We start from the raw sequence: 26,593 nt of genomic DNA, 5'->3' as shown, positions 1-26,593 counted from the left end.
TCATCAATAGAAAGAGGAGCCAAATTCTGCTGAAAATGTTGTTTGTAGTGTTCTAGCCATCTCGGTCCCAGGATATTAGAGACAAGGTGGGCGAGGTAATATATTTTATTGGACCAACCTCTGTTAGTGAGAGAAACAAGTTTTCGAGCTACACAAAAGTTCTTCTTTTCTGTATAGCTTGAAAGCTTGTCTCTGTCAGCAACAGAAATTGGTCCAATAAAAGATTTTACCTCACCCACCTGTCTCATGAAAAAAATATTGTCATTCTGATAAAAGCCACAAATATTACTAACCTGTATGTTCAAAGTTACAGATATGCTTTAAATACAAACAAACCAAAAGCATGAATACTTTGGAGCAATCGCCCAACTTCTTCCCTCATAAAACTGCCATGAGAAACAAATGACAACTTAGAGACAATCTTATCCTTGCTCTCCCAATAGTCCTAGACTGCTGAAATGGTGAATTCTATTCAGTGGGAATACGCCCAGTCTGTTTGCTCAGCATGGCAACATTAAAACCAAACTGCACCAGGCCAGATGTCAGAATCTCATGTGACTCCTGGATTCTATATGGCTATATTCAGTTCACAGAAAAAAATGTCATTTTTTACTTTCTAAAATTAAAAAGTCAGGCCGCAAACAATTGTTCCCCATTCTTCCCAAAATGTACATTTTCCTTCAAGTTACAAGGACAAATTTGGCTGGGCACAGAACAATGAGGTGTGTGTGTGCGTTTATGTTTCCGAAGTGCTTCATGAGCTTTTGTATAGTTGTGGAAGTATGATGAATGGCTGCCCGGTGGAAATTCCACTCAGACCACAATGCACAAATATAAAGGGAGAGGAAATGATGGTAAAAGACACTGGGACACGTTCTTAGTCTTATGAAAAGTGCAATTCAGTTTTTTAATTTGTCTATGTAGATTGGATATGAATTTGGTTTCTAAGAATCCAACTGAAATGTTCCCACACAATAACTTAGGTGTAACTCAGTTTATCCAATTCATAGGATGAATGGCTGGTTGGGATTTAAACCTCTATTTCAAACTGATGCTTAAGCCACTAAGCCATTATTGGAGTGTAAATTTTTTAACTTTGTGCAAAGTAATTCCAGCATAACTAATGTTTTTACAGTTATAGCAGAAAACTCTGTCTTGGCCAATAATCTTAATGCTCCCACGTAGTTGCTCCATTATATTTTTTAATTTAAATTGTGGATTTCAAAGTGTTCAACAACCTTGGCTGTTAGCAATGAGAAAGTTCTGACATGTTATTTCTGTCTTCACATCGTCTATGAACTGTCAGTTATACTATTGCCCCCAAATGCATTTCACCAAAGATTTGAGTAGGATTTGATGGTTTGTAGAAAATGTCACTCTAATTCTTACCAGGCAATATTTTATTCTATTTTCAATTTGAATTTGTTTCATCTTTGGTTGAGAACATAAATTACACCTCTACCCCAGTATAACGCTGTCCTCAGGAGCCAAAAAATCTTACCGTGTTATAGATGAAACCATGTTATATTGAATTTGCTTTGATCTGCCGGAGTGCACAGCCCCCCTGCTCCTGCCCGGAGCACTGCTTTACCGCGTTATATCCGAATTTGTGTTATATCGGGTCACGTTATATTGGGGTAGAGGTGTATTTTAAAAATGTTACATCTAAATCTGTCAGAACAAAATACAATGTGAAAAATTATTGTAAAAATGTTGTAATGTATGATTATTTTTACTTCATATATGTTTCATATGCATACAGCATTATGCAATACTAAAACAATATATTGAACCCTGCTTACAAAATAACTGGCACATCTGATCTTTGAACTATTACAGTGCCTGGTTTTGGATTTATTATTTAGAATCATAGAATCATAGAATTCAAGATCAGAAGGGACCATTATGATCATCTAGTCTGACCTCTGCTGCATGCATGCGGGCAAGACTCTCCAGCAAAACCTCTGAAAAAAGGTTATATCTTACCATTGACCCATTTTACTTTTACATTCAAGCCTGAATTTCCTGACTGACAGTTTATATCCCGTTCGTCCTCGTGTCCACATTAGCACTGAGCTGAAAATAATCTCTCTCTCCCTCCCTTTATCCCTCTGATATATTATAAGAAAAGTGTAATCATATCTCTATCCAGGCCTTCCATTCCTCGGATCATTCTAGTGGCCCTTCTTTTGTACCTTCTAGTGAATTCATCCTTCTTAAACAACATGGGAGAAACAAAACACACACAAATCTCCATCTCCCAACTGGTGCCCCAGCTTATAACTAAAGTTCTTGTTAGACATCCTAAATGCATAACCTTACACTTCTCACTATTTTTTTTTCATCCTTACTATACTACAGTTTACAGTCATCTCTCATAAATCTCCTGGAGAATATCCCGATCCTCTTCCGAAATTGAACCCCCCCCAACTTGGTGTCATCAACTTTATACTTATCTCTCCCACTCTCCTTGTGGTTCCCAGCATAAATAATAGATTAAAATCGACAGTTCCCCTTCAATACTACCCTCTGCAGTCTCCCCCTAACCAGCCCTTTATCCACTCTGATTTTTTTTTTTCATCCCATCTTTTCCATTTAACCAGTAATTCTTCGATTTTTCCATGACTTTGCATACTACAGATGTTAGACTAACAGGGCTATAATTTGAACTACATTAGCTAATCTCCAGTCAGTCGGTACAATCCCATTTTTAGGATTTATAAAGATGTATTCTAGGATGAAGATTAAAAGTATTCGCTCAGATATTGTGCCCATTCCAGATTATCCTAATCTCTCCTCCGTTAAAGTTTTTAGCGTCCCCCTTTTTCTTTCTCTTTTTTCTTCCTATTTATATATAAAAAAAAACCGCTTTGGTTTTTTTTTAATTCGCCTAGGTCCATCCCCACTCGTCGCTTTTGCCTTTCTCACAGCTTCCCTGCTCCCTCTGACCAAGGTAGGGTTCCTTGCCCCTCCCTCCATTTTCCATCCCTGGTACGCTTTCTCTTTTTTTTCTTTTTCCCCTCTAACTGCTCATCCAGCAGCTGGCCTAAAACTACTACTACTGAGCCGCTTCCTCCCTTCTACATGCCTCCTCTGACTCTCTGCAAACCTGAAAACCTGAAGTAACCCCACCTCCCATCTCTTAGATCCCTAATAATGTTAAAAATATCACTTCCTAACTAACTAACTTAATTAATTTAGTAAAATTGAAATCAATGAAATCACAATCCTCAGATGTCACTATCCCGATGAGGCTCTGGTAGTTTTCTTCCCCATGTGACCCATGCCCAAAACAGACTCTGTGTTTGTCCATGCAGCAGTTATCTATATATTTTATTTTTTACCATTATTGATATATTTATTATTTTATAATTCCAAAAGTGTGCTTGGCATCTCACTGTCCTAATAAAACGTGGTCCTTGCCTGAAAAGCTTACAATCTAATTTCAGAAATAGTGCAACAAAAGGGATATCAGAAGAATAGGAAGAGCTAAATAGAGATGGGACAGACAACAAGAATTATGACAATAAGATTTTGTAGTTACTCAGCAAAGGCTTATGTGCAGCATCCATTATTTCTAATTTTTAATACAGGTAAATAAATTTAACTAAATACAAAAGTCTTTCATTCTTTTTTGAAGGAATTGCAATAGATGCAAGTCTTAGGTAGGTATTTGGGAGTCCAAGCCAAGAAAGCAATTATGCCCATGATTAACTTTAAGCAGATGTATAGTTACATTGAAGGAGGAAGTTAACATATTTAAAATGTTTTGTTGGATCAGGCCTGAATAAGGAGAGGACAATGGCCTGGTAGACCAACTCAGGAATGGTATTCTGTGTGCTGGAAAAGCAGTCAAATGTGAGGCATCAAGGCTGGCATCATAGGTTGAGCAAAATAGGAGGAAGGCAATGCAGTAAGAGACGAGGCTAGTTAAGGAGGAAGGAGTGTCTGCCTGGGTCTGGAAGGTGAAGACAAGGAACCTGATTTTCCACTATGTTACTTACACCAGTTTTATATCAGCAGAGCTCCATTGAGTTATAATGGTATAAAAATGGAGTAATACAGTGGAGAATCAGGACCCAACGGAGAAATGAAAAGGGATACTGTCAGATTGACATGCATGGTAAATTATTTTAGTAGTTGTGTTTTGAGTGAATTGACGTGGCGGGCAATGTGGACATCCGGGTAGCTGGAAAGGCAGTAGTTGCTGTAGTTAAGGTGGAATGTGATAATATCCTGCATGAAAGTGTTTACTGTTTGGACAGAAAGAAAAGGTCAGATCTCATAAATGTCAAGCAATAAAAGCCTCAGATTTTGCTCACAATCTGGATGAAGGAGACGGAAGTGTCAAAGATGATCCCTCAGGGTATAGGCCAAAGTGACAGAGCATTGTAGTGTTGTCAACAGAGACAGATAAAGGGGAAAGGGAAGAAATTTTCAGAGGAAAAATAAGGAGTTCAGTTTAAGCCATGTTAAATTTAAGCTGTTGGCAACCCATCCAGGTGGAAATTTCAGAAACATGCTGAAATATGGAATTGGTTATGGGGAAACAGAGCAGGAGATTTGTGACTCGGTGTAAGATGATAGTTGGATAGAGTGGATGAGGTCACACAGATATATGATGTAAAAGGAAAAGAGGAGGAGGGCAAGGATAAAAGGCTTCTGGGGCCCTTACCAAAAGAGGGAGAGGGAGAATGAAGAAAAATGACTATAGAGGCGAGATTGGGATCAGTAGCATCCAACACAGCAAAAATCAAACAATATTAGAATGGAGTATTGATCCTGGCCAGCAAATTGTGAAAGAGAGAAAATCCCCATGAGCAGATGCATAAAGTACAGCGTGCATGTATTGTAGAAGTAAGAGATTACTTAATGTCATCCACAGTCATGATTTGTAAATCATATTTGTAAATATTTTTATTTATTCTTTACTGTGGCCTCCTTAGGGGAGGATCTATTAATGGAGATTCTCTATATCCTAGTAAGGAGAAGAGGATGGAAAATGATAAAATACAGGTAGGATCTGATGAGAAACAGTCAAATGAAAAACAGTCCCATTCAATTACATCATGTAATGGCAGACAGCTAAAAAGTAACAAGTTTTTAAAGTGCTTATATACAAATGCTAGAAGTCTCAATAATAAGATGGGTGAACTAGTGTGTCTTGTATTAAATGAGGATATTGATATAATGGGCTTCACAGAAACTTGGCGGAATGAGGATAATCAATGGGACACAGTAATACCAGGTTACGATATATATTTGAAGGACAAAACAGGTCATGCTGGTGGGAGAGTGGCACTATATGTGAAAGAGAGCATAGAATCAAATGAAATAAAAATCTTAAATGAACCAAACTATATCATAGAATCTCTAAGGATAGTAATCCCATGCTCTAATAAAAAGAATATAGCAGTACAGATATATTACTGACCACCTGACCAGGATGGTGATAGTGACTGTGAAATGCTCAGGGAGATTAGAGAGGCTATATAAATAAAAAACTCAGTAATAAAGAGGGATTTCATCTATCCCCATATTGACTGGGTACATGTCATCTCAGGACAGGATGCAGATAAAGTTTACTCACACCTTAAATGACTGCTTCTTGGAACAGCTACTCCTGGATCCCACAAGGGGAGAGGCAATTCTTGATTTAGTCCTAAGTGTAGCACAGGATCTGATCCAAGAGATGAATATCGTTGGACCGATTTAGTAATAGTGGCCATAACATCCCTGTGGCTGGGAAAACACCACAGCAGCCCAACACTGTAGCATTTAATATCAGAAAGGGGACTACACAAAAATGAGGAGGTTAATTAAACAGAAATTAAAAGGTACAGTGCCTGTCATAAACAGATAGTTAAGGGTTAAGGTCTCTTTTACCTGTAAAGGGTTAACAAGCTCAGTAACCTGACAGACACCTGACCAGAGGACCAATCAAAGGACAAGATAATTTCAAATCTCTGTGGAGGGAAGTCTTTGTCTGTGTTCTTTGTTGGGTTTTTGTTCTCTCTTTGGATCTAAGAGAGGCCAGACATATTTCCAGACTCTCCAAGTTCCCTGAAGTATTTTCTTCTATTCAGTATAGTAAGTATTAGAAAGGCAAATTAGTCTTATAATTAATTTCTACATTTGCAGTTGTGTGTTTGCTGGAGAAATATCTTATTTCTGTTTGCTGTTACTTTGATTATTTTGAGAAAGGAAGCGGGGGGAAGCCTCTCCAGGTTTATAAGCTAGACCCTGTATATTTTTCATCCTGGTGTTACAGAGATAGTGTACTTTCTTTCTTTCTTTTAATAAAATCCTTTGCTTTTTAGAAACTGGTTGATTTCTTCCCTTGTTTGGATTTTCAGGGGAAGGGGAGGGGGGAAAAGTGAATCCCTCTTTGCTTTGATTCAAGGAGTGTGAATCAAGGTATCTCTCCCAACGACGAGGGGAGGGGGAGGAAGGTGGGGGAATGGTTTAATTCCCTTTGTGTTGTGATTCAAGGAGTTTGGATCTGTGTTCCCAGGGAAAGTTTTGGGTGAACAGGGAGTGTACTAGACACTGGAATCTCTAGTTGGTGGCAGCTTTACCAGATCTAAACTAGGATTTTAGTTTAGAGGAGTCCATGCAGGTCCCCATCTTGTGGACGCTAAAGTTCAAAGTGGGGAATAAACCTATGACAGTGCCAAAAGTGAAATCCCTGCAAGCTGCATGGAAACTTTTTAAAAATACCATAATAGAGGTTCAACTTAATTGTATACTCCAAATGAAAAAACATAGTAAGAGAACCAAAAAACTGCCACCATGGCTAAACAACAAAGTAAAAGAAGCAGTGAGACACAAAAAGTCATCCTTTAAAAAGTAAAAGTTAAATCCTAATGAGGAAAATAGAAAGAGGCATAAACTATGGTAAACAAAGTGTAAAAATATAACTAGGAAGGCCAAAAAATTTGCTGTTACAACTCAAGAAAGAAATCTTGGCATTATTGTGAATAGTTCTCTGAAAACATCCACTCAATGTGCAGCGCAGCAGCAACAGTCAAAAAAGCTAACAGAATGTTGGGAATCATTAAGAAAGGGATAGATAATAAGACAGAAAATATCATATTGACTCTACATCCCTAGTATGCCCACATCTTGAATACTGCTTGCAGATGTGGCCTCCCCATCTCAAGAAAAGTATATTGGAATTGGAGAAGGTTCAGAAAAAGGCAACAACAATGATTAGGGGTATGGAACAGCTTCTGTATGAGGAGAGATTAAAATGACTGGGACTTTCCAGCTTGGAAAAGAGACGACTAAGGGGGGATATGATAGAGGTCTATAAAATCATGATTGGTGTGGAGAAAGTAAATAAGGAAATGTTATTTACTCCTTCTCATAACACAAGAACTAGGAGTCACCAAATGAAATTAATAGGCAGCAGGCTTAAAACAGACAAATGGAAGTATTTCTTCACACAACGCATAGTCAATCTTTGGAGCTCTTTGCCAGAGGATGTTGTAAAGGCCAAAACTATAACAGGGTTCTAAAAAGAACTAGATAAATTCATAGACGATAGGTCCATCAATGGCTATTAGCCAGGATGGGTAGGGATAGTGTCCTTAGCCTCTGTTTGTCAGAAACTGGGAATGGGCAACAGGAGATAGATCACTTGATGATTACCTCTGCCGTTAATTCCCTCTGGGACACCTGGTACTGGCCGTCAGAAGACCCAGTATGGACGTTCTTATATTCTTATGACCAAACCATGTCCTAAATGAGAAAAACCCACTGCATGGCCAGGAAAGTAGGCGTAGCATCCCCTTCTTTCCTGACCCCACTAGTAAAATAAAGATGTCTGTACTCAAAAGATATTTGGGGGCGGGGGTGGAGGGATGGAATGTGACAGGTTCATGGAACAGACAGTCCTAGTACCTCAAACAGAGAGCCCCACAGCCTCAAAAATTGCAGTGGTCAAAACCTACTTAGGTACTTTTGCTGACTCCTAGGAGAGGCGAGATTCCGCTGATCAGGACTAACACTGAACCTGATCTCTTTAATGCTGTTCACAAATGTTTGCCAAGTCATGTATTTTAAAAGAGTTAATTGACGGTATGGTAGGATGTGAACAGAGGTTGCTAAGAGTTTTCTTAGTACTTTGTGATTGACAAAGTGAAAATGTTTAGTATGTCTGCACAGATGGCTTTACACACATCTTAATTATTCAAGGACACCTTTGTTCCTCTCTGGAGGGAAAAAAAAGGCTTATTTCTTCCTTATTTAATGCCGACAACTCATGTTTTATTGAAGTGGCACAATGCCACTGAAGGATGACGGGTAATTATGGTCATCTTCTCAAAATGCTTAAGCCTCCAAATAGTGATTCAGTAACAGTTTACTAGCAGGGAGTGTAATTGAGCCATTAGAATTTTGATAAAACTCAAACATAATTTCCTTGCTTTATTTATAAGTAAATATTCATGAGGCTGACATATTATGGGGTGCTGTTTTTCCCCTTTGATAAGCATGCCTGTTCTATACAGGTTATCACTGCAGTAGCTGTAATGATCCATTTCTACACTCTCCCGTTATCTCTCTTTTTTGTTATACTGTATTAATGTGGTGCATTACCAGAAAGTGAGACTGAACACTAATTTTAAAGATCAGATTGCTTCCTTATCTTGGGTCTGAAATCATTTATGGGTTTATCTGGTGAAGCAGTACATTAAGAACTTTTTCCTCAAATCAAGCTTTTAGTGAAACCATCAATGATCATTCTTACAGTTCTTGACAACCAGTGGAAATTAAGATGTTTATGAATATTTAATTGGGGTGAAAACCTATGAAACAGTCAGTTCTTGATCTTTGAACACACATTGGATTACTATTAGATTTGATAGTGTAAGTCATGTATTGTAAGTTTGTATGAAGGAAACGTATATACATAAGTACCTCCTTAAGTAATTTTATCTCATGGATTTAAGAGTTTGTATAATTTTAATTCTTTAGGCTGCACTGTTAGAATAATTATGGGCGCAATCCTGAAAACCTTTTATCATGTGAGGCAAAGTTTGCAGAATCAGACTCTATGCTGTTGACCTGTATGCTCATGAGTAAAACAACTCAGAGTGATGCAGGACCATTGAGATCATTTGAGAGGTGCACAGGCATCTCTGTGTGGCCACTCTGCCCCTGGCCTCCATCTGCAGCCTCCTTGCATGGTTTAAGTCAGGCCTGCACAACTCATAAAGCGGTGAGGGCCTTATTACTCCAAAGAAAACAGCTGAGGGCCGAAACCCCCCAGCCCCGCAGAAACACCCCGCCCCCTCCGGTGCCGCCCGCCCCGTGGAAACAAACCCTCCTTCCCCAGCGCTGCCCCGCGGAAACAGTGGTATTGAACCTTGGTAATATGTTATAGCGGGCCCCTAAGGTAGTATAATTAAGGTAAAAGAAAAATGTCTTTTTGCTGGAAGTAGAATAAGATCTTCCCTCCACTTTGTAATCAATTTCCCTGTTGAATGAATGAGGTGTGAATGAGGAAGGTGTGGAAGGCAGGCACCTCCAGACAGCTGCAACCCTTGGAGAGGGGTTGGGAACCAGACCAAGGACAATTAAACTTGTCAAGTGGGCTGAGGCGAGAAGAGGAGACATACTGATGGCCTTGAAGATTAGAAGCAAGCACCTTCCTTTGGGAACACCCTCTTTGCAGCATTGGGACAACCTCCAGCCCAGAGAAAAGCAGCAAAAAGACCAATTTTTATGAGAGATAAGATCAGTAGAACAGGTCAGCCACCAACTCGCCGCTCGCCTCCTCACCCCCCTCCAAGTATAAAGCCCCCCCGCCACTGCCCACCCACTCGCTCAGCTTGTCATCCGCCCACCCCCTCCAGCTCACCTACTCACCCCCCGCTCGCCTCCTCAGCCCCCTCTTCTCCTGCCGCGGCTCACCTGCCCCCCTGCCACTGCCCGCCCGCTCGGCTCGTCATCCCCTCACTCATCATCCTCCCACCCCTGGCTCTCCTACTCACCCCTCCTCCCACTCGCCTCCTCAGCCCCCACTCCCTGCCGCCGGCTCACCTGCCCCCGCCACTGCCCGCCTGCTTGCCTCCTCAGCCCCTGTCCCCCTCCGCCAGCTCACCTGCCCCCTTGCCACTGGCTTCCTGCTTGCCTCCTCAGCCCCACCCTTCCCTGCTGCTGGCTCACCTGCCCCCCACCCCTGCCCGCCCACTCACCTAATCACCCCCTGCTGCCCTCGCGCCTCCTCAGCCGCCGCCGGCGGCTCACCTGACTGTCCTCGCCTGCTCCCCCTGCCACCAGCTCACCTGCCTTCCCACCACTGGCCTCTTACCTTCTGCCACTGGCCCCACCCCCTGCCGCTGGCTTACCCTCACTCCCTAGCCTGCCACTGGCCTCTTCAACACCCCATCCACCCGCCAGCTGGCCAGCCACTTGGCCGGCCGTTGGCTTGCGCCACCCCGCTGCTTGCTTACTCACACCCCGCGGGCTGCACAGTGAGCCCATGTGGGCCACATGCAGCCTGCGGGCTGTATGTTGTGCAGGCCTGGTTTAAGTGGTATGGAATTTGGTACAACCAGGTCAGTCCTGCATGCCTTTCTCAGACAATGTTCTTATTGAGGGCAATAGGAGTAAAAAAAAAAAAGACCAAAAAATCCCAACAATGTATATGCAGTATATTAGAAATGGTGCATTCTATGGTTGGCCCAAACACTTGGCAATCATAAATGCTGACTTCTTATGTGACTCCTAATGGTCGCGGTGGGAGGAAAACTGAGAAATGGTATTTTGTGTTACACTTGTCATGCATATTGCTTACTAAGTGGCTTAATGAATAGTTGTACCTAGCACATGTTGGGGTATGTCTACACTGCAGTTAAACACCTGTGGCTGGCCTGTGTCAGCTAACTTGGGTTTGCAGGGCTTGGGCTGTGGGGCTGTAAAATTAAAATTGTAGATGTTTTGGGCTGGAGCCTGAGCTCTGGGACTCATGTGGTCTTTATAGCAAATTAAAGCCCAGTTGTCAGGGCCACATAAGTCCGAGTCAGCTGACATGGACTAGCCATGGACGTTTAATTACAGTGTAGACATATCTTTTGAGTTCCATTATAGACATACGCTTCATCAAAAATTATTCAAAATACAGGCAAAAGATTAACTGTTAAAGAATAATAAAACTAGCATAAATAACCCCCAGTGTTCTATCTAGAGCTAAGTGAATAATGCATTTTTCAGTTCCCTGGCAACTCCAATAATAAAAAAAAAAATTCCAAACTTTTTTTTTCCAAACTTTTCAGCCGATTGAAAAATAATTTAAAAAAAAATTGTTTCAGGAAAAATGAATCATTTGGTTCAACCTAAAATAACATGTTTCATTTCTATTCCAAGCATGTTTTAGCCCTTTTTTAATTATTAAAAGCCACTTCAAAGCAAAATTTATTTTGAATTGAAAAATCAAAACTTTTAGTTTAAAAAATGTTGAAGTGAAACATTTATCTGTTTTCAGAATTTTTTTTTTGAGTTTTTTTCTTGACTGAAATAATTTGTTGACATCAATATGAATTCATGAAATGTTTCGGTGTTGCCAAATCTGCATTTTTTGCCAAAAATTTACAGTTGAAAAATGTTATGCAATTCTAGCTAAATCATCCTTTGGTGATTTTGTCAATTACAGTGTGGCCTATATCTATATATCATCATCCTGATTGTGTTGCTTTCAGAAATGATGACATAAAAACAAATTTGGTAGCTGTATCAGAATCTGTAGTCACATGCCAGCTTTGTGTATTTAATTACCTAATATGTGGATCTTTAATGATAATAATAGGTTTTAGTCTTCCAGACATAATGTGCTTGTCATTCTGAACAAAATCATGTGGATTTGAGTAAGTAATGTCTTGCTAATTATATGTTGAAGAAAAATAGGGTTTCCTCCTGACACTGAATGTATAATCACCTTGGTACACTATGATCTCTTTGAAATTCTTCATGTTTGCAAGGATCTGAACATCTTTAAAATTATATCCAATTAAATACTTTAATAATTAATCATGTTCTTCTTAAAATACACCATTAAGGGCCCATTAGAATAGCCCCCCTGAGTTAGATGTGCAGTCCTTCACTGTTCCAACTCCACTGTGTGCAGCAGGAGTGTCCCCACTTCTCTTATACGCCAGTCCTGTTCTTCAGGCCACTACAAAGTGGGGATCAGGTCCATCACCGTCCTTTCTCTTCGCCCCCTTCAGGGTGCCATGCGCCACCAGGGGACTAGAGACTACTGAGCTGACTGGCTTTTCTACAGGTTGCACGACAGAAGGATAAAGGTTCCTTCTGCCATACTCCCACTGTGCACCCTTGTAAGAATCAGGAAGGATTAAGCTCTAAACTGGTTGTACTGTGGTGACAGCTAAGCTCTTTTTAACCATATGTAGAACTGGGACCACCAGTTTGCAACTGGAATTAAATGTTTACATGCGATATGTGATTTTAATCCAAATAAATAGAGCCAAATTCTGCTACATTACACACATTGAGTCGTCCTATCAATTTCAGGTATACTATTCACCGTGAGTAAAATCTGGCAGCTATGCATTTCTGCAGTGTTCATTACCATAGTGTCAGTGGAGCTATCTTACATAGTTTCAATAGAAATAAATTTGTGTTCTCAATGCCTCTTGTTTATCATCAACAGAATATATGGGAGTAGCATAAAAGAGTTCTGCCTTTTAGTAAAACTATATTTTCTTCTTCACCTGTTTTTGATGCACTTTGCACTGCAACTTCACTGTTGTACTTACTGATAATTAGTTGACATGCTGCGTAGAATGCATGATCAATAACAACAAAGCTATTTTATATCATATTAGTAAATTCAATTGAAAATTACCAATCATATTTCATGAAACTTTCAGAGAAAATTTGCATTTGATATTTTGCCCGATTAAGTACAATGTAGGTATTTAAATGTAATCTGCGTGTATTTAGAAAATCAGTCAGCATTTTTTGTCTCTGAATGTGAAACTGGGTCATGCACAGTCCGATTCATCCAAAAATATCTGCAAATTTCAGGGCAATATAAGCTTTATTCCTATGTTATCTGATATCTTTTTTGCACCCTGCTATTGGTTGTTTTTCCTCATAGAGCCCCTCAACATGTAATTTATATTCACACAGATTTAACTGTTTTACCGACATAACTGTACATCATCTCATACAGTAGCTGCATGCTCTGATAGAGGAAAGTGCAGTCACTGATCTAACACTCCAACTAGAAATTCAAAAGAGGTGAACTTTCTGAAATTTTCTTTGTCAGATACTGGTATAAAAGATGAAACATGTTCAGTTTTAATGATTAAACAGAACAAAGTGGATAAATGCTATAGTGCAGTGCCCCACTAACTGAACTCACCTGCGGCAATGCTGCTTTAACAAGTCTAGAGGGGATCCCATGATGGTTGTTTGGTTGGCAGTTGATTTCATACAGAACTTTTGTCATGATGGGAAACCATCATTTCAACTGCCAGTGTTTCTGTTAAATTTTGTGCCCCGCCACAGAATAAATTGGTTTGCTTAGATGTGAACATGTTTCATGATACATTGCTGAAAGTACATTCCGTATTGGCCTCCCTGGTGCACTAAGCTCCTCCCTGAAGCTCTGAGCCCGCTCCTCCTGTAGTACAGGTTGGGGGAAAGTATGTTTTGGAAGTCTGTATCTTGTGTTGATAGTACAGTTGTTGTTGCAATGGTAGTTACAGTGCCTGGAGGCCCCAAACAAGATTGGAGCCTCTTTGTGCTAGGTATTGAACAAGAGTAGGAGCTCCACCTGTCTCAAAGAGCTTACTATATCAGTACATGAGGTAGACAAAAGAGTGAGGGAAAGAAGTAAGTTTACAGATTTTACAGATGGGAAAGCAGTCTGAAAAGGAATTGCCAGTTGTCTAAGTGGAATCTTGTCTCTGACTGGAAAGGGAGCACAGCCGGTTCCTAGTGGCAAAGAAGAAAAGTGACTAGGGTAATAATAGGGTAGACTGATAATAACAAGAATAATAAATCATTTTATGTTAACCAATATAAGTGAGCAAAAATCTCAGTTTGGAAAAAACGAATAAAAAACACCTTTCTTAAGAAATTCAGAGAAGGCCCTGATTAATAGGAAATACTTTATTTAAAATAAAAGTACAAATTTTATATAGACTAATTAAGCGCTAAGGAGTCTCCAGACCCTGCAAGGCCTTGAAGAGCTCTACAGCAGCTACCTTTTCATCATACAGCCTCTGGTTTTTTTTGCTATCACCATCAGCATTTCATCCAGCTGGCTAACAGCTGTAACTCTCTAAGCATCCCAGGGATAAGTACTTCTGTACTTTGTTTAACATACCACTTGATAGATCATAAGGACTGACACAAACTGTAAAGCAGAGGTTCTCAACCTTTTTCTTTCTGAGGCCCCTGCAACATGCTATAAAAACCTCCAAGGCCCACCTGTGCCACAACTGTTTTTCTGCATATAAAAGCCAGGGCCACCATTAGGGGGTAGCAAGCAACGCAATTGCCCTGGGTCCCATGCCACAGGGGTCCCGCAAAGCTACGTTGCTCCAGCTTTGGCTTCAGCCCCGAGTGGCAGGGCTCAGGGCCCCGAGCTTCGGCCACATGTGGTGTGGCTTTGGCTTTCTGCTCTGGGCTCAAGCAAGTTTATTGCCAGCCCTGCTTGCGGCCCCACAGGGGGCTCCAGACCCATGCTTGAGAATCACTGCTATAAAGGCCCCAGCCATTCATTTAATTTTGGACCAGCTGTTGTTTAAATAGTGCCTAAGGACTTGGTCTTGATACTTAAGGATTTGGTTGTTCCTTAGAGGTTCCTAGAGGGTGATTAATGGAATGATAATCGGAGGGTAACAGATACATTAGTTCAGGAGTTCACAAACATTTTTCCCTGAGGCTCATCTCTGCAGATGCAGTAGGCACTGCAGCCCACTATTAACACTTCTTGAGGAAAATTATTTATTTTAATTATTACATACATATAAATGATAACACTGTAAATAAACAATGTACATGTTTCCTTTTCATTTTAATGTAAACAATTGTAATAATAGAAATTCCTAGCAATATGCAAAGAAATGCTTCAAGAACAGTTTTAGTACACTTTAGAAAATGTTGAGCGCAAACAGGGAAAACACAATGTATAAAAGTACAACGTATAAAATTGAACAATAAGCAACATGAAAATGTTAACAAAATTGTTAAAAGAACACATTGGGTTATTTGTTGATTTTAAAACAATAGTTGTCTAGCTTTGAAGAATATATTTTGTTTTTCAATTTGTTTAATGTTAAAATCTGAATTTCTGTGCTGTGTAAGGGAAAGACCCAGCCCTACACTCTACTAATTAGAAAAGAATCAAATATTGTAAATAAAAATATACAATAACAATTATATTATAGCACACTGAAGCAACAGGTACTCATCTGATCCAGTAAAGGAGAATCCAATCTTCAAGTATGTGTCATATTTTCTTACCACTTTCTTTATATTTTTGGCTGACTCATTTCAGGTAGCTGTAGATGGTCCTGGACTTTCATTATCTTCTCCACCAGTGCACCCATCTCATTTTTTAAAAATAAATCAATCCATGTCAGACTGAAATACTACTTGCCATTTTTTACAGTTGTAAATGGCGGACTATGTGTATATAACTAGGTTACCTTGCAGTGAAATGCACCATTGTACTCGCGAGAATTAGGGCTGTCAAGCGATTACAAAAAATAATTGTGATTAATCACATGATTAATTGCACTGTTAAACAATAATAGAGTACAATTTATTTAAATATATTTTTCTACATTTTCAAATATATTGATTTCAGTTACAGCACAGAATACAAAGTGTATAGTGCTCACTTTTTATTTATTTTTATTACAAGTATTTGCACAGTAAAAAAAACCAAGAGAAATGGTATTTTTCAATTCACCTAATAGAACTACTGTAGTGCAATCTCTGTCATGAAAGTTTAACTTACAAATGTAGAATTATGTACAAAAGCCATTCAAAAATAAAAAATGTAAAATTTTAGAGCTTGCAAGTCCACTTAGTCCTACTTCTTGTTCAGCCAGTTGCTCAGACAAACAAGTTTGTTTACATTTGCAACAGCAAATGCTGCCCACTTCTCATTTACAATGTCACCTGAAAGTGAGAACAGGCATTCACATGGCACTGTTGTAGATGGCGTCAAAATATATTTACGTGCTAGATGCACAAAAGATTCCTATGTCCCTTTGTAAGTTGCGTCGCCTGGCTTACCACCGCTAGGGGCGATGGTGAGCTACTCTTTCCCTGGCCGGCTTGAGCCCCGCCCGGTCTTGGAGAATCAGTGGCAGGGGGAACACCGGCGAACGTCTGCGGCGCGCCCCTCAGGCAGGGGAGCGCCGGCAGGAGTCTGTAGCGCCCCCTCAGGCAGGGGAGCGCCGGCAGGAGTCTGTAGCGTGCCCCTCAGGCAGGGGAGTGCCAGCAAACGTCTGCAGCGTGCCCCTCAGGCAGGGGAGCTCCGGCAAAAGCCTGTAGCGCGCCCCTCAGGCAGGGGAGCGCCGGCAAACGTCTGCAGCGCGCCCCTCAGGCAGGGGAGCGCCGGCAAAAGCCTGTAGCGCCCCTCAGGCAGGGGAGCGCCGGCAAGAGTCTGTAGCGCCCCCTCAGGCAGGGGAGCGCCGGCAAGAGTCTGTAGCGCGCCCCTCAGGCAGGGGAGCGCCGGCAAACGTCTGCAGCGTGCCCCTCAAGCAGGGGAGCGCTGGCAAGAGCCTGTAGTGCGCCCCTCAGGCAGGGGAGCGCCGGCAGGAGTCTGTAGCGCCCCTCAGGCACGAGTCTGTAGCGCTGTCGGGACCCGGTTCCTGAGGCTGACTGGCCGGGTAGGGGAACGCAGGCCCGCCCTACACCTCTGCATTCCAGCCCAGGGCCCTGGCAGGGCGAGACGAGGGTCTCGTCACTGGGTTAGCGGGGTTCTTTCCGCAACATAGACTCACCCCCGTGTTGTTCAGTCCCTGGGCTACTTCCTACCCGATTACGCGTCCCTCAGGTCCCTCCAGTTCACCCAGGTAGACCGCGGCTGGCAGCTCAAGCTCTCCCCCCGGCTCAGGCTCTTCCAGTTTCTCGGGGTACTCGGCGGCTGGCAGTCCTGGTGAGCCCAGTCCTTCCTCCAGCTCAGGTTTCCCCTGGTCCAGGGCCTCCCCTGGGGTGGCAGCAGGGTCTGAAGGGAGCAGCATGCAGTCTGCATCTGGCTCCCTCCCTGGTGCTGCCCTCACTGAGCTAAGGGCCCCACCCTTTGTACTTCCTGTTCCACCCCTCCCCTTCCGGGGGGCGGAACAAGCTTGGCCTGGCCCCGCCCACTCCGGTTGAGAGAGTGGCTGTTTACCCTCAGGCTCGGAGGGAAGCCACCCTGGCTCCCTACACCCTTCATGTGTCAACCACCATTCCAGGGGACATGCTGATGACGGGTTCTGCTTAATAACAATCTAAAGCAGTGCAGACTAACACATGTTCATTTTCATTATGAGTCAGATGCCACCCGCAGAAGGTTGATTTTCTTTTTTGGTGGTTCGGGTTCTGTAGTTTCCACATTGGAGAGTTGCTCTTTGAAGACTTCTGAAAGCATGTTCCACCCCTCGTTCCTCTCAGATTTTGGAAGGCACTTCAGATTCTTAAACCTTGGGTCGAGTGCTGCAGCTGTCTTTTGAAATCTCACATTGGTACCTTCTTTGCCTTTTGTCAAATCTTCAGTGAAAGCATTCTCAAAATGAACAATATGTTCTGGGTCATCATCTGAGACTGCTATAACATGAAATATATTGCATAATGTGGGTAAAACAGAGCAGGGGACATACAATTCTTCCCCAATTTAATTAATGCATTAGTTTTTTAATGAGCGTTATCAGCATGAAAGCATGTCTTCTGGAATGGTGGTGGAATCATGAAGGGGCATACAAATGTTTAGCATATCTGGCACGTAAATATCTTGCAATGCCAGCTGCAAAAATGCCATACAAATTCCTGTTCTCACTTTCTGGTGACATTGTAAATAAAAGAGGGCAGCATTATCTCCCATAAATGTAAACAAACTTGTTTGTCTTAGCTATTGGCTGAACAAGAAGTAGAACTGAGTGGACTTGTAGGCTCTGAAGTTTTACATTGTTTTGTTTTTTAGGGCAGTTATGTAACCAAAAAAAATATCTACAGCTGTAAATTGCACTTTCACGAGAAAGAGATTGCACTACAGTACTTGTATGAAGTGAATTGAAAAATACTGTTTATTTTGTTTACCTTTTATAGTGCAAATATTTGTAATAAAAATAATATACACTTTGATTTCAGTTACAACACAGAATACAATATATATGAAGATGTAGAAAAACATCCAAAATATTTAATAAATTTCAGTTGGTATTCTATTGTTTAACAGTGCGATTAAAACTGGAATTAATTATGATTTATATTTGGGGGCTAATCACGTGAGTTAACTGCGATTAATCAACAGCCCTTGAACTAAACTTGAAATTTTGCAGCTTGTCTTTTTTTAAATAAAGTTTTTTCTATACTCTATCCAACATATGCAGCTTTTATTTACATAAGTCACATGGAGTTAAAGATTTGCTCGACTGGAGAATGCAGTTGTGCTAGCAGACCAACCAGGACTGTGTCGTAGCTCACAGTTTGGGACTCCCTGCATTAGTTAATTGCATCCTTTTAAAGAAAATGTTTTTATTTAAGATATTAGTATTAGTAGAGATTAAATCAGTTAAATGAACCTCTAGTAGAAAATGCTATTTATTTAGTTTGTTAATGTTAATACATTATCATATCAGGTTACAGTAGCTGAAAAATTTATTTGTTATACCCTCCCAGTATTGATTCTTACTTTCCCTTGCCTTTCCTCTGCTTCCCCTTTTAATTTGTTTTTCTAGTAGTGAATGTATCTGGGATCTGTGTGACACATGCATGGATAGACAAAGGCGTTCTATAATAAATCCCTTTCCTTGGATGGGGGCTCAGTATATAATATGTTAATTACAGTACCTACTTAAAATCAAATTGATACATTGTGTTTTCCATCAGTACTGGTAAGCGAGCCTTGACAGGTGATGAAGAGTACATCCTTCTTTTTGTTTTCTGATTCTGTATGTAAAACAAAATCTGATATCTAACAGTTGCACATTTAGTGGCAGAATTCCCTGTCAGGCAGGGGGAGGGCAGCAGGTGCATCTCTACAGGAGTCCAGCCTACGCTTCCTTGAGCACCTGTGCATGGCATCCCCCATCTTCTTCCTCTTGGGATGACTTATGCTTCCAGAATACCTGGATCAACAAGTAAAGTGCTCCAAGGAGCAGTAGACTGCTACTCCACTGCTGTGCACAGGCATCCAGGGGTGCATATGCCCTTCTCAGCTCCTGTTGCACACCTGTGGACTAACTGATCCTAATTATTTAATTACATACAGAGGTGGATGTACTTTAGAAACTGAAAACCGAACATGTGTGTCTATATGGTGTTTTGGAAGTTATACTATAATTAACATGTTAAAATTTTGCTGAAAGCTACATTAGACGGTGTAGCAATGCCTCTGTTCCTTACTGTGCCAGTTAAAATCTCAAAAATCATAGACTCCAATAATGCTCTCAGTTACAACTGTGAAACTTCACCAAATTGAATAGAATTGGAGGAGTAACAGCAGCATATAAAGCATCTAATTATGAAAGTAACGATTCCATTAGAAATTGGTGGACATTCAGTTCAAAATTTAGCTCACAAATTGTTCTGAACAGGGGAATTTACATATAGGATCTGGCCAGTGGTCTTTCTAGTCCAGTGTTTTGTCGCTGACAGTGGCCAATACTAGATACTTCTTAATAGGCTTCAAGAAAGTCCAAAATGGACACTTATAGAGTAACTTGCTCATACACATAGTTTTTTTCTAAACCTCATCAATCAGTGTTTGGTTTATTCCCTGATGCATGAGGGCTTATATCTAAAGACCCATGAAATTCTTTTTATTTTAATAATAGTTTTTTGTTCTATTTTGGGGTATTTCTTGTTAATTTGTTTATCCATTCCCCTCCCCCCAACCCAGGGGGTTGGGTCCTGTCCCCAGGAGGTGGGAGGCCCTGGTGGGGCAGCACAGAATGATCACGTCCCACACTCACTCTGCAGAGGTGGCTCTGTCCCATGGGGCTGAGCCTGGCTCTCCACTCCATGTATTGCAACCTGGCACACTGGGTCACAATGCCACTCACTCAAATTTGGCTGAAAGGTGCTGCGATCTCATGTGCCAAGTCACAACTCTGGGAATGGGGAATTGGTCCCAGTCTTATGGGACAGGAACCACAGAAGCCACCACTGTGGGAGTGAATATTTTTGTTTTATTCCATTTTCATTGTTTTTAATATTTTATGTTTCACATTTGTGAAACACATGGGGCTCAACTATATCCATTTTAGTGTTTGTCCTAGCTAAAGTAACTGTTGATGTTCTTCTTATTGGTGTAAAAACACACATAGTTAAGGTTGCACAAATGTTCCTATTCTAATAAGTAATTTTCAGGCTCTGTTTGGAGCTGGTCAGGACTAGAACTGGGCAAAATGTTGTAAACAATGAGTTTATTCCCTGAAAAATACAGGTTTGTGTTGACCTGTTATAGATGTGTTTGGCACAAATTCACCAAGTAGTTTTGGGTGAAAAAGAATTGCTGGGAGCTAAATTCATAAGGGGACTTGCACCATTCACAGAGGACAAGAAGGAGACTGTGTTGCTGCTGTCAATGACAGCCTTATACCCAATAGCCCATTTGTTAGGACATTCACCTGGGATGTGGTGGATCCAAATTCAAGTTCCTGCTCCAATGATCTTTTAATTATTTATACAAAGTAGAACAGCTTCAACTTGTAACTTGAAATTTGATGGAGCATCCCCATGCCACAAAGGTGTCTTTTAGTAGTCTGGTGAAAACAGAATGAGTATATCAGAGTTATAATAGTGGTTTAAAACTATATTTGCATATACAAACAATTTTGTAATGCAATCTCTTAACAGTCTGCTAATGTTATTTATTCTCTGTGCAAATGGATGTAGTTTAGAAAAGCTCATAAGCAGTGCTGTGCCTTTTTCAATGATGTCTGAGGAAGGAGGCAAGTGTCCTAAGGTTGTGTAAAACTATTTCCTTTTATCACTTTGTTGTTTTTCAGTTTCAGTGACTGTCCCCTTGTTCTTGTATTATGAGATTTACCTTCTCTGTTCTATTCATTATTTTGTATATCCTCACCCCTTATTTATATCCTCGTTGAACTAAACAGTTCCTGTCTTTTCAATCTTTCTTCATAAGGAAATCTTTCCAAACCGCTAATCATTTTCATCACTCATCTCTGGACCTGTCACCTGTATCTTTTTTGAGAGACTCCCTTAGAAATGAACATAGTTTTCCCAGTGGGGATAGGCCATCAGTCTAGGTTATAATATTTTCCAATGTTGTTTTCTATCCCATTCTTTATTTTGTGCAAAACTAAGAAAATACTTAAATATTTGTGTTGAATTCTTACAATTGTAAATATGCTTTTGCCTTACAGGGTACACCAGCAAGTCGTGTAAGGTATAAAGTAGATGTCATCCAGTTCCCTTACAGTGCTAGCATTTTTGATGTAGAGGAAAATTCAGGACGTGTAGTAACCCGAGTAAATCTTAATGAAGAGCCCAGTACGATATTTAAGGTATGAATATCAGCAGGCATATGCATATATATAAATAAAAATATGAAATATGACAAATGTTATTTCATGTATACCTTTGGTTTTATATTATGTATTATTTCAGATTTAACCAGTTTTCATTTGTGATTGAAGAAACTGTAGTTTGAATTAAAACCTTGTTTCCTCTTTTCTAAATATTATAGGACTTACTGTTCGGGAGATATTATTTTTGGTTTTGTTTCTTTAAATAAAACTATATCCATAATTAGTACAAAATTTATCCTCAGGTCCACAAGTGGCCTACTAGCACTATATTTTCCTGTCATATAGGCGAGAGAGACTCCAAGCCCTCATTGTTTGCTTTCAGATTAGCAAAAACTATGAGAGCTGTGAAAGAATCTATGCAGTTTCTGGGGGAAAAGATTAAGAATGATCTCTCTCAGGTCTGTTAATGAGCAGTGTTGCTAGATGCCGACAGATAGATGAAGTCTCATCCAATTAGGCACTATGATAGTGGTTGTGACATGGTAGTTTTGAATGAATGGGAGAATAGATCTTCAAGGCAAATAAGAACCACCTAAATTCTCCCCTACCACATACTCTATCCAACCCATTGACTTCAGTAGAGGCACACAGAGTGCAAGTCAGGGCAAAGTTTGATTCCAGATATGTCTGAGAATTCTCTTAAAGGGGCAGAGAAGCCTTCTCTCTGAAACTTGTGTAAGAGGTAGTACTGGGTATCTGTCTTTAATAATATATACCTATGTCATAGAACTGAAAAGGACCCCAAAAGGTCATCAAGTCCAGCCCCCTGCCTTCACTAGCAGGACCAAGTACTGATTTTTGCCCCAGATCCCTAAGTGGCCCCTTCAAGGGGTTTAGTAGGCCAATGCTCAAACCACTGAGATACCCCTCCTCCCTATGTATTTGGCTTCTATAAAGTCTATCAAAAAGCGTAATTAGAAAGAAAATGCTGTTTCTATTAATTGTCTGATGGTGGTAAGAAATTCAGCATAAAGTTTTGATGAAATTTTGATGGGATTTTCAGTTTATTAAAGACATACTCTAAAAAAAATTGATGGCAAGGAATAATTTGACTAAGAATTAAGTTTTTTTGTGGTATTGTTTTTATCGTACCTGAAGACGGAGGCTCAAATGTAGAACAATTAGTGTTTTTCATTTGATTTGTTGAGTTATAATATCTCTTTCTTAATCACAATTTTTTCTAGCTGAAAATGACAAAATGTCAATAGGAGAAAAATGTATACATTTATCTTGTGATGATTTGGGGTATTTTTAATGTCTAATTTCCTGATGTGGAAAATACCATCTATCAAAATATCCTTAAGTCATGTTTTTCCCTTCCTTTTGTTTATATATTTTTGAAACTAGGATAGAAGAGATGTTTGTTTATTTTAATATGTAATTAAATAAACCTGACCAGTCACTGTTTCAGATTTCTGACATGAATAATATTGCATTCTGTGGATTAATCTGACAACGTGTAAAGTTTCTGATTTGCTTTTGAGTCAATACATGGATAAAATTTTCCAGAGGGGGAATTATTTTGTGCTCACATTAGTATTAATATGATATAGGCTTTCTATCGCCCCTCTATGCTTCCAATGAATTCCTCATTAAATGGCCAAATTCTGAAGCCCAGCTACACAACTATAGGAGACATGGCTGCTACATTCCTACATATGTTGTCTCTGCACTGACCCTACTGATTCTGCGAAGAGATGGGCTTCATGCAGAAGGGGGAATAGAAGGGCTGTGCTAGAGTGAGGTGCAGAGTAACTCAAGAGTGGTGAATTCTTGAAATAAAACTGACCTTAAAGGCAGAGGTATTGGGGTGGAGGCTATCCTGTCATTTTCAGTCTCAGTAGCCTGTTTGTTGTCCTTTTACTAGTTCACAGCTGTGCTTCAAACCTCTCATCTATTTACCAGCAACCTGGTTTGTCTCAGCTACGGGATCTAGGATTGAATAGGGATGGACACCAAATAAGCAATAAAACATGCACAGAAACAAGAATAAGCAAAGTACCCTTACTATCTAAGGAGATCTTTCTAATTTATTATTCTAGCACAGTGGTGGTCTGGTGTGACAGGGCTCGCCTTGCTGCCTGTAGTGCATTACTTGTTCTTTGGATATAGGACTTCAATTTTGTATTCTGTTTCCTTTCAGCTGCACTGAATTCACAGTTTGTTGAAAATTTGGAAATCTATATTTCTCAATCTGAAAAGCTTTTTTGAGGGAATTATTTAATGTTAAAAAGCACTATGGTACAGCAGGTTAAGTAATGTTCGGGTTGCAGGAAGAGGGCAATCTATAATCAGAGAAAACAGAAAATCCTTATTACAAAATAGCATTAAAATTATGCTGGCATGCCAACATTTCATGTGCCATTTTCAGTCATGAGACAGCCTTGCTCTTGGGGGAATAATATCCATAAGTTGGGGAGATGAAAAAATGGACAATATATAATAGCCTGTTATCAGGCACAGGAATGCAGAATCTCCAAAATGAGGATATGTAAAATTGTTATTTATGGCAGAAGAGCAGAAACGGTTTCAGTCTTATCTTTGGTTTGATGAAACAATATATTAAGGAAATCCACTGGATAGTTTAAAGAATGTACGTTGGGCTGTCACTGTATTTTGGAGCCTGTATTTTGTATAAGAGAATGGACACTTGAATTCAAGTTTGCAACATATTTTTGTTTAAAGATTCCTGAACTTTGCATGATCAGTTAACCCTATAGTTGGTTATTGTTGTCTTTTTTACCTGTATATTATGTCCCTATGTTATTTCATGATAGCATCTGTTTTGCATTTTTAAAAATTGATGTCTGGTTTGTGAGCTCCTGAAAATGTAAGAGTACCCTGGATAGAAATTGACATAAATATTTCTATCCATATTAAATGAGTGACTTTTGTTTTGTTTATAGCTAGTGGTCATTGCATATGATGATGGTGATCCTGTGAAGTTCAATACCACCACTGTAGAAATTGCTGTATTGCAACCCTCTGTAATTCCACGGTTTGCCCAGGATGAATACAGGTATAGTGTGTTTCGTTTCCATCACTAGTACTTCTCTTCATACATTTGAAACAGCTGCTCTTTGAACTCCTATCTTATGTAGTGATTATTACAGTGTACTCCTAATGCCAGTCTGTGATGCTTCCCACACAGTCCTAAATTTATTATCACTGTAAATTATTACAAAAATGTACTAATTTGTAATGATACAAGAGGCTAACAATGTAGTCATTTCATTTTCATTCTCATGTTATTTTGTGTTATACCTCTTGACAATTGGTTGGACCCAGGCTTAGAAAGACTGACCATATTTACTGATTATGCTGGTGTAATGAAACTTTTATTACATTGGTATGGCAGTTTAGACCAATTATTTGTAGCGCCTCAATTTTTGTGTGCACAAGATGAGACACATTAAAGGGGACTGTTTTTCAGAAAGTATTGCCTACCATGAGCAGAAGAAACTAATTTGGCTGGACTTACACAATGGGGAGAATACTACCTCTGCCTGAACATATCCATCTTTCTGTGAATGCACAGGAAATGTCACAGTGGAAGTCTTTGCCCAAGTCAGTGCTAGTAGAAGCATCATTTACTGTGGCATTGTTAACCTGCAACTCCTCGGGAAGGGGGAAACAGTGGGGAGGGGTGTGCCTGCACATATACAAGTTGGGATGACTGGGAGGGAAATAGGCTGGAGGAGCTGGACAGACAACATCACCGTACATAAGTTCTGGATATGGATCTCTTTATCTGTAGACCCTGGAGATACATAAGTTTAGGAAGCTGTGCGGCATGCCTTCTTCACAGACCTCCAAACCTTTCCCTCTAGGAGGAACAGTTTGAAGGAATTTTCTTGAGGTGAACTTCTCAGAGTTCCCTGGCTCCCTTTAATCCTCTCTCCTGTATAAATCTGCAGGAGGGTATAATTTAGCATAGAATTTCCAAATTTCATTGTCTGCCTTACTGGAGCAGATGTGCAAAGAATAAAAGGCATCCGACTGAAGAAGTAAAGTTCTGTTATTCCATTGCTCAACACTGTGTTTTACTTTGCGGTGATCATTCTGGAGCACAGGATGCTGCCTTGTTTCACACTGCTATGCTTGTTGTTGAGGTAGGAGAAGCAGTCCTGCTCCTATCTATTCCACTGGCCATAGCAATCACAAAATGGAATTCTCTTACTAAAAATTGGTTGCATCATTGTCTTATTAGTTCCGTATGTGACACATACCTCTAAACACAGAGATTCCACCCTCTGCACTGATATGGGACTCAGCTGCTACTGCAGCACAGAGCCCCCAAGGTCTGTGGTCAGTGCTGAGGGAGGTTATGGAAACTGGGAAGGCCACAGTGAAGAGTTGACTTGCCTGGAAGGGATGTAAGTCTCCCTCTTCTGTCCCATAACCATACCTGTGCTATACTACCTTTCTTGTATTGCCTCAAGCAGACATGAGGATTATGCCTCAACATGGCTCCAGCAGAGTCACACTGTGTGGGATCCAGGGTGAGGGGAAAGATTCTCTGAACCAGACTCACTGTGGAATTACAAGGGGGAATCCTTGTGAAGATTTAAAAACAAACTAACTTCTCCACAACTTTTAACCCAGGCAGCGTTAATTTAGCCCCAAACTATGAAAAGTTTAAAATAAAACATAGAAACAAGAATTTGAGCAAAAACAAACAAACAAAAAGGCAATGATATCTGGTGATAAATAACTGTGCTTCAGGCACCAAAAATACATATTGAGTGATGTAAGAACCAGCCAACTGTCACATCAACAAAGGTTGAGGACAGAGCATCTAAAATAATACGCAAATGTTTATCTTTTTCCAGTCTCATCTAAAC

The 26,593-nt window shown here is 40.2% G+C and overlaps 1 protein-coding gene across 22 annotated transcripts in view; it reads left to right on the top strand.

Moving 5' to 3' along the window:
- The window catches only part of PCDH15 (protocadherin related 15), a 790,091-nt gene that overhangs the window by 610,650 nt on the left and 152,848 nt on the right, over nucleotides 1–26,593 (top strand). For all 22 annotated transcript variants that reach the window (XM_039547294.1, XM_039547276.1, XM_039547275.1 and 19 more), the window contains 2 exons: nucleotides 21,585–21,725; nucleotides 24,656–24,768. In XM_039547294.1, coding sequence (XP_039403228.1) covers nucleotides 21,585–21,725; nucleotides 24,656–24,768 — 254 coding nt within the window. The remainder of the gene's footprint in view (nucleotides 1–21,584; nucleotides 21,726–24,655; nucleotides 24,769–26,593) is intronic.

This window comes from Mauremys reevesii, linkage group 7 (assembly GCF_016161935.1).
Source record: "Mauremys reevesii isolate NIE-2019 linkage group 7, ASM1616193v1, whole genome shotgun sequence".
NCBI lineage: Eukaryota > Metazoa > Chordata > Testudines > Geoemydidae > Mauremys > Mauremys reevesii.
This window is presented reverse-complemented; position numbering and strand designations above follow the sequence as displayed.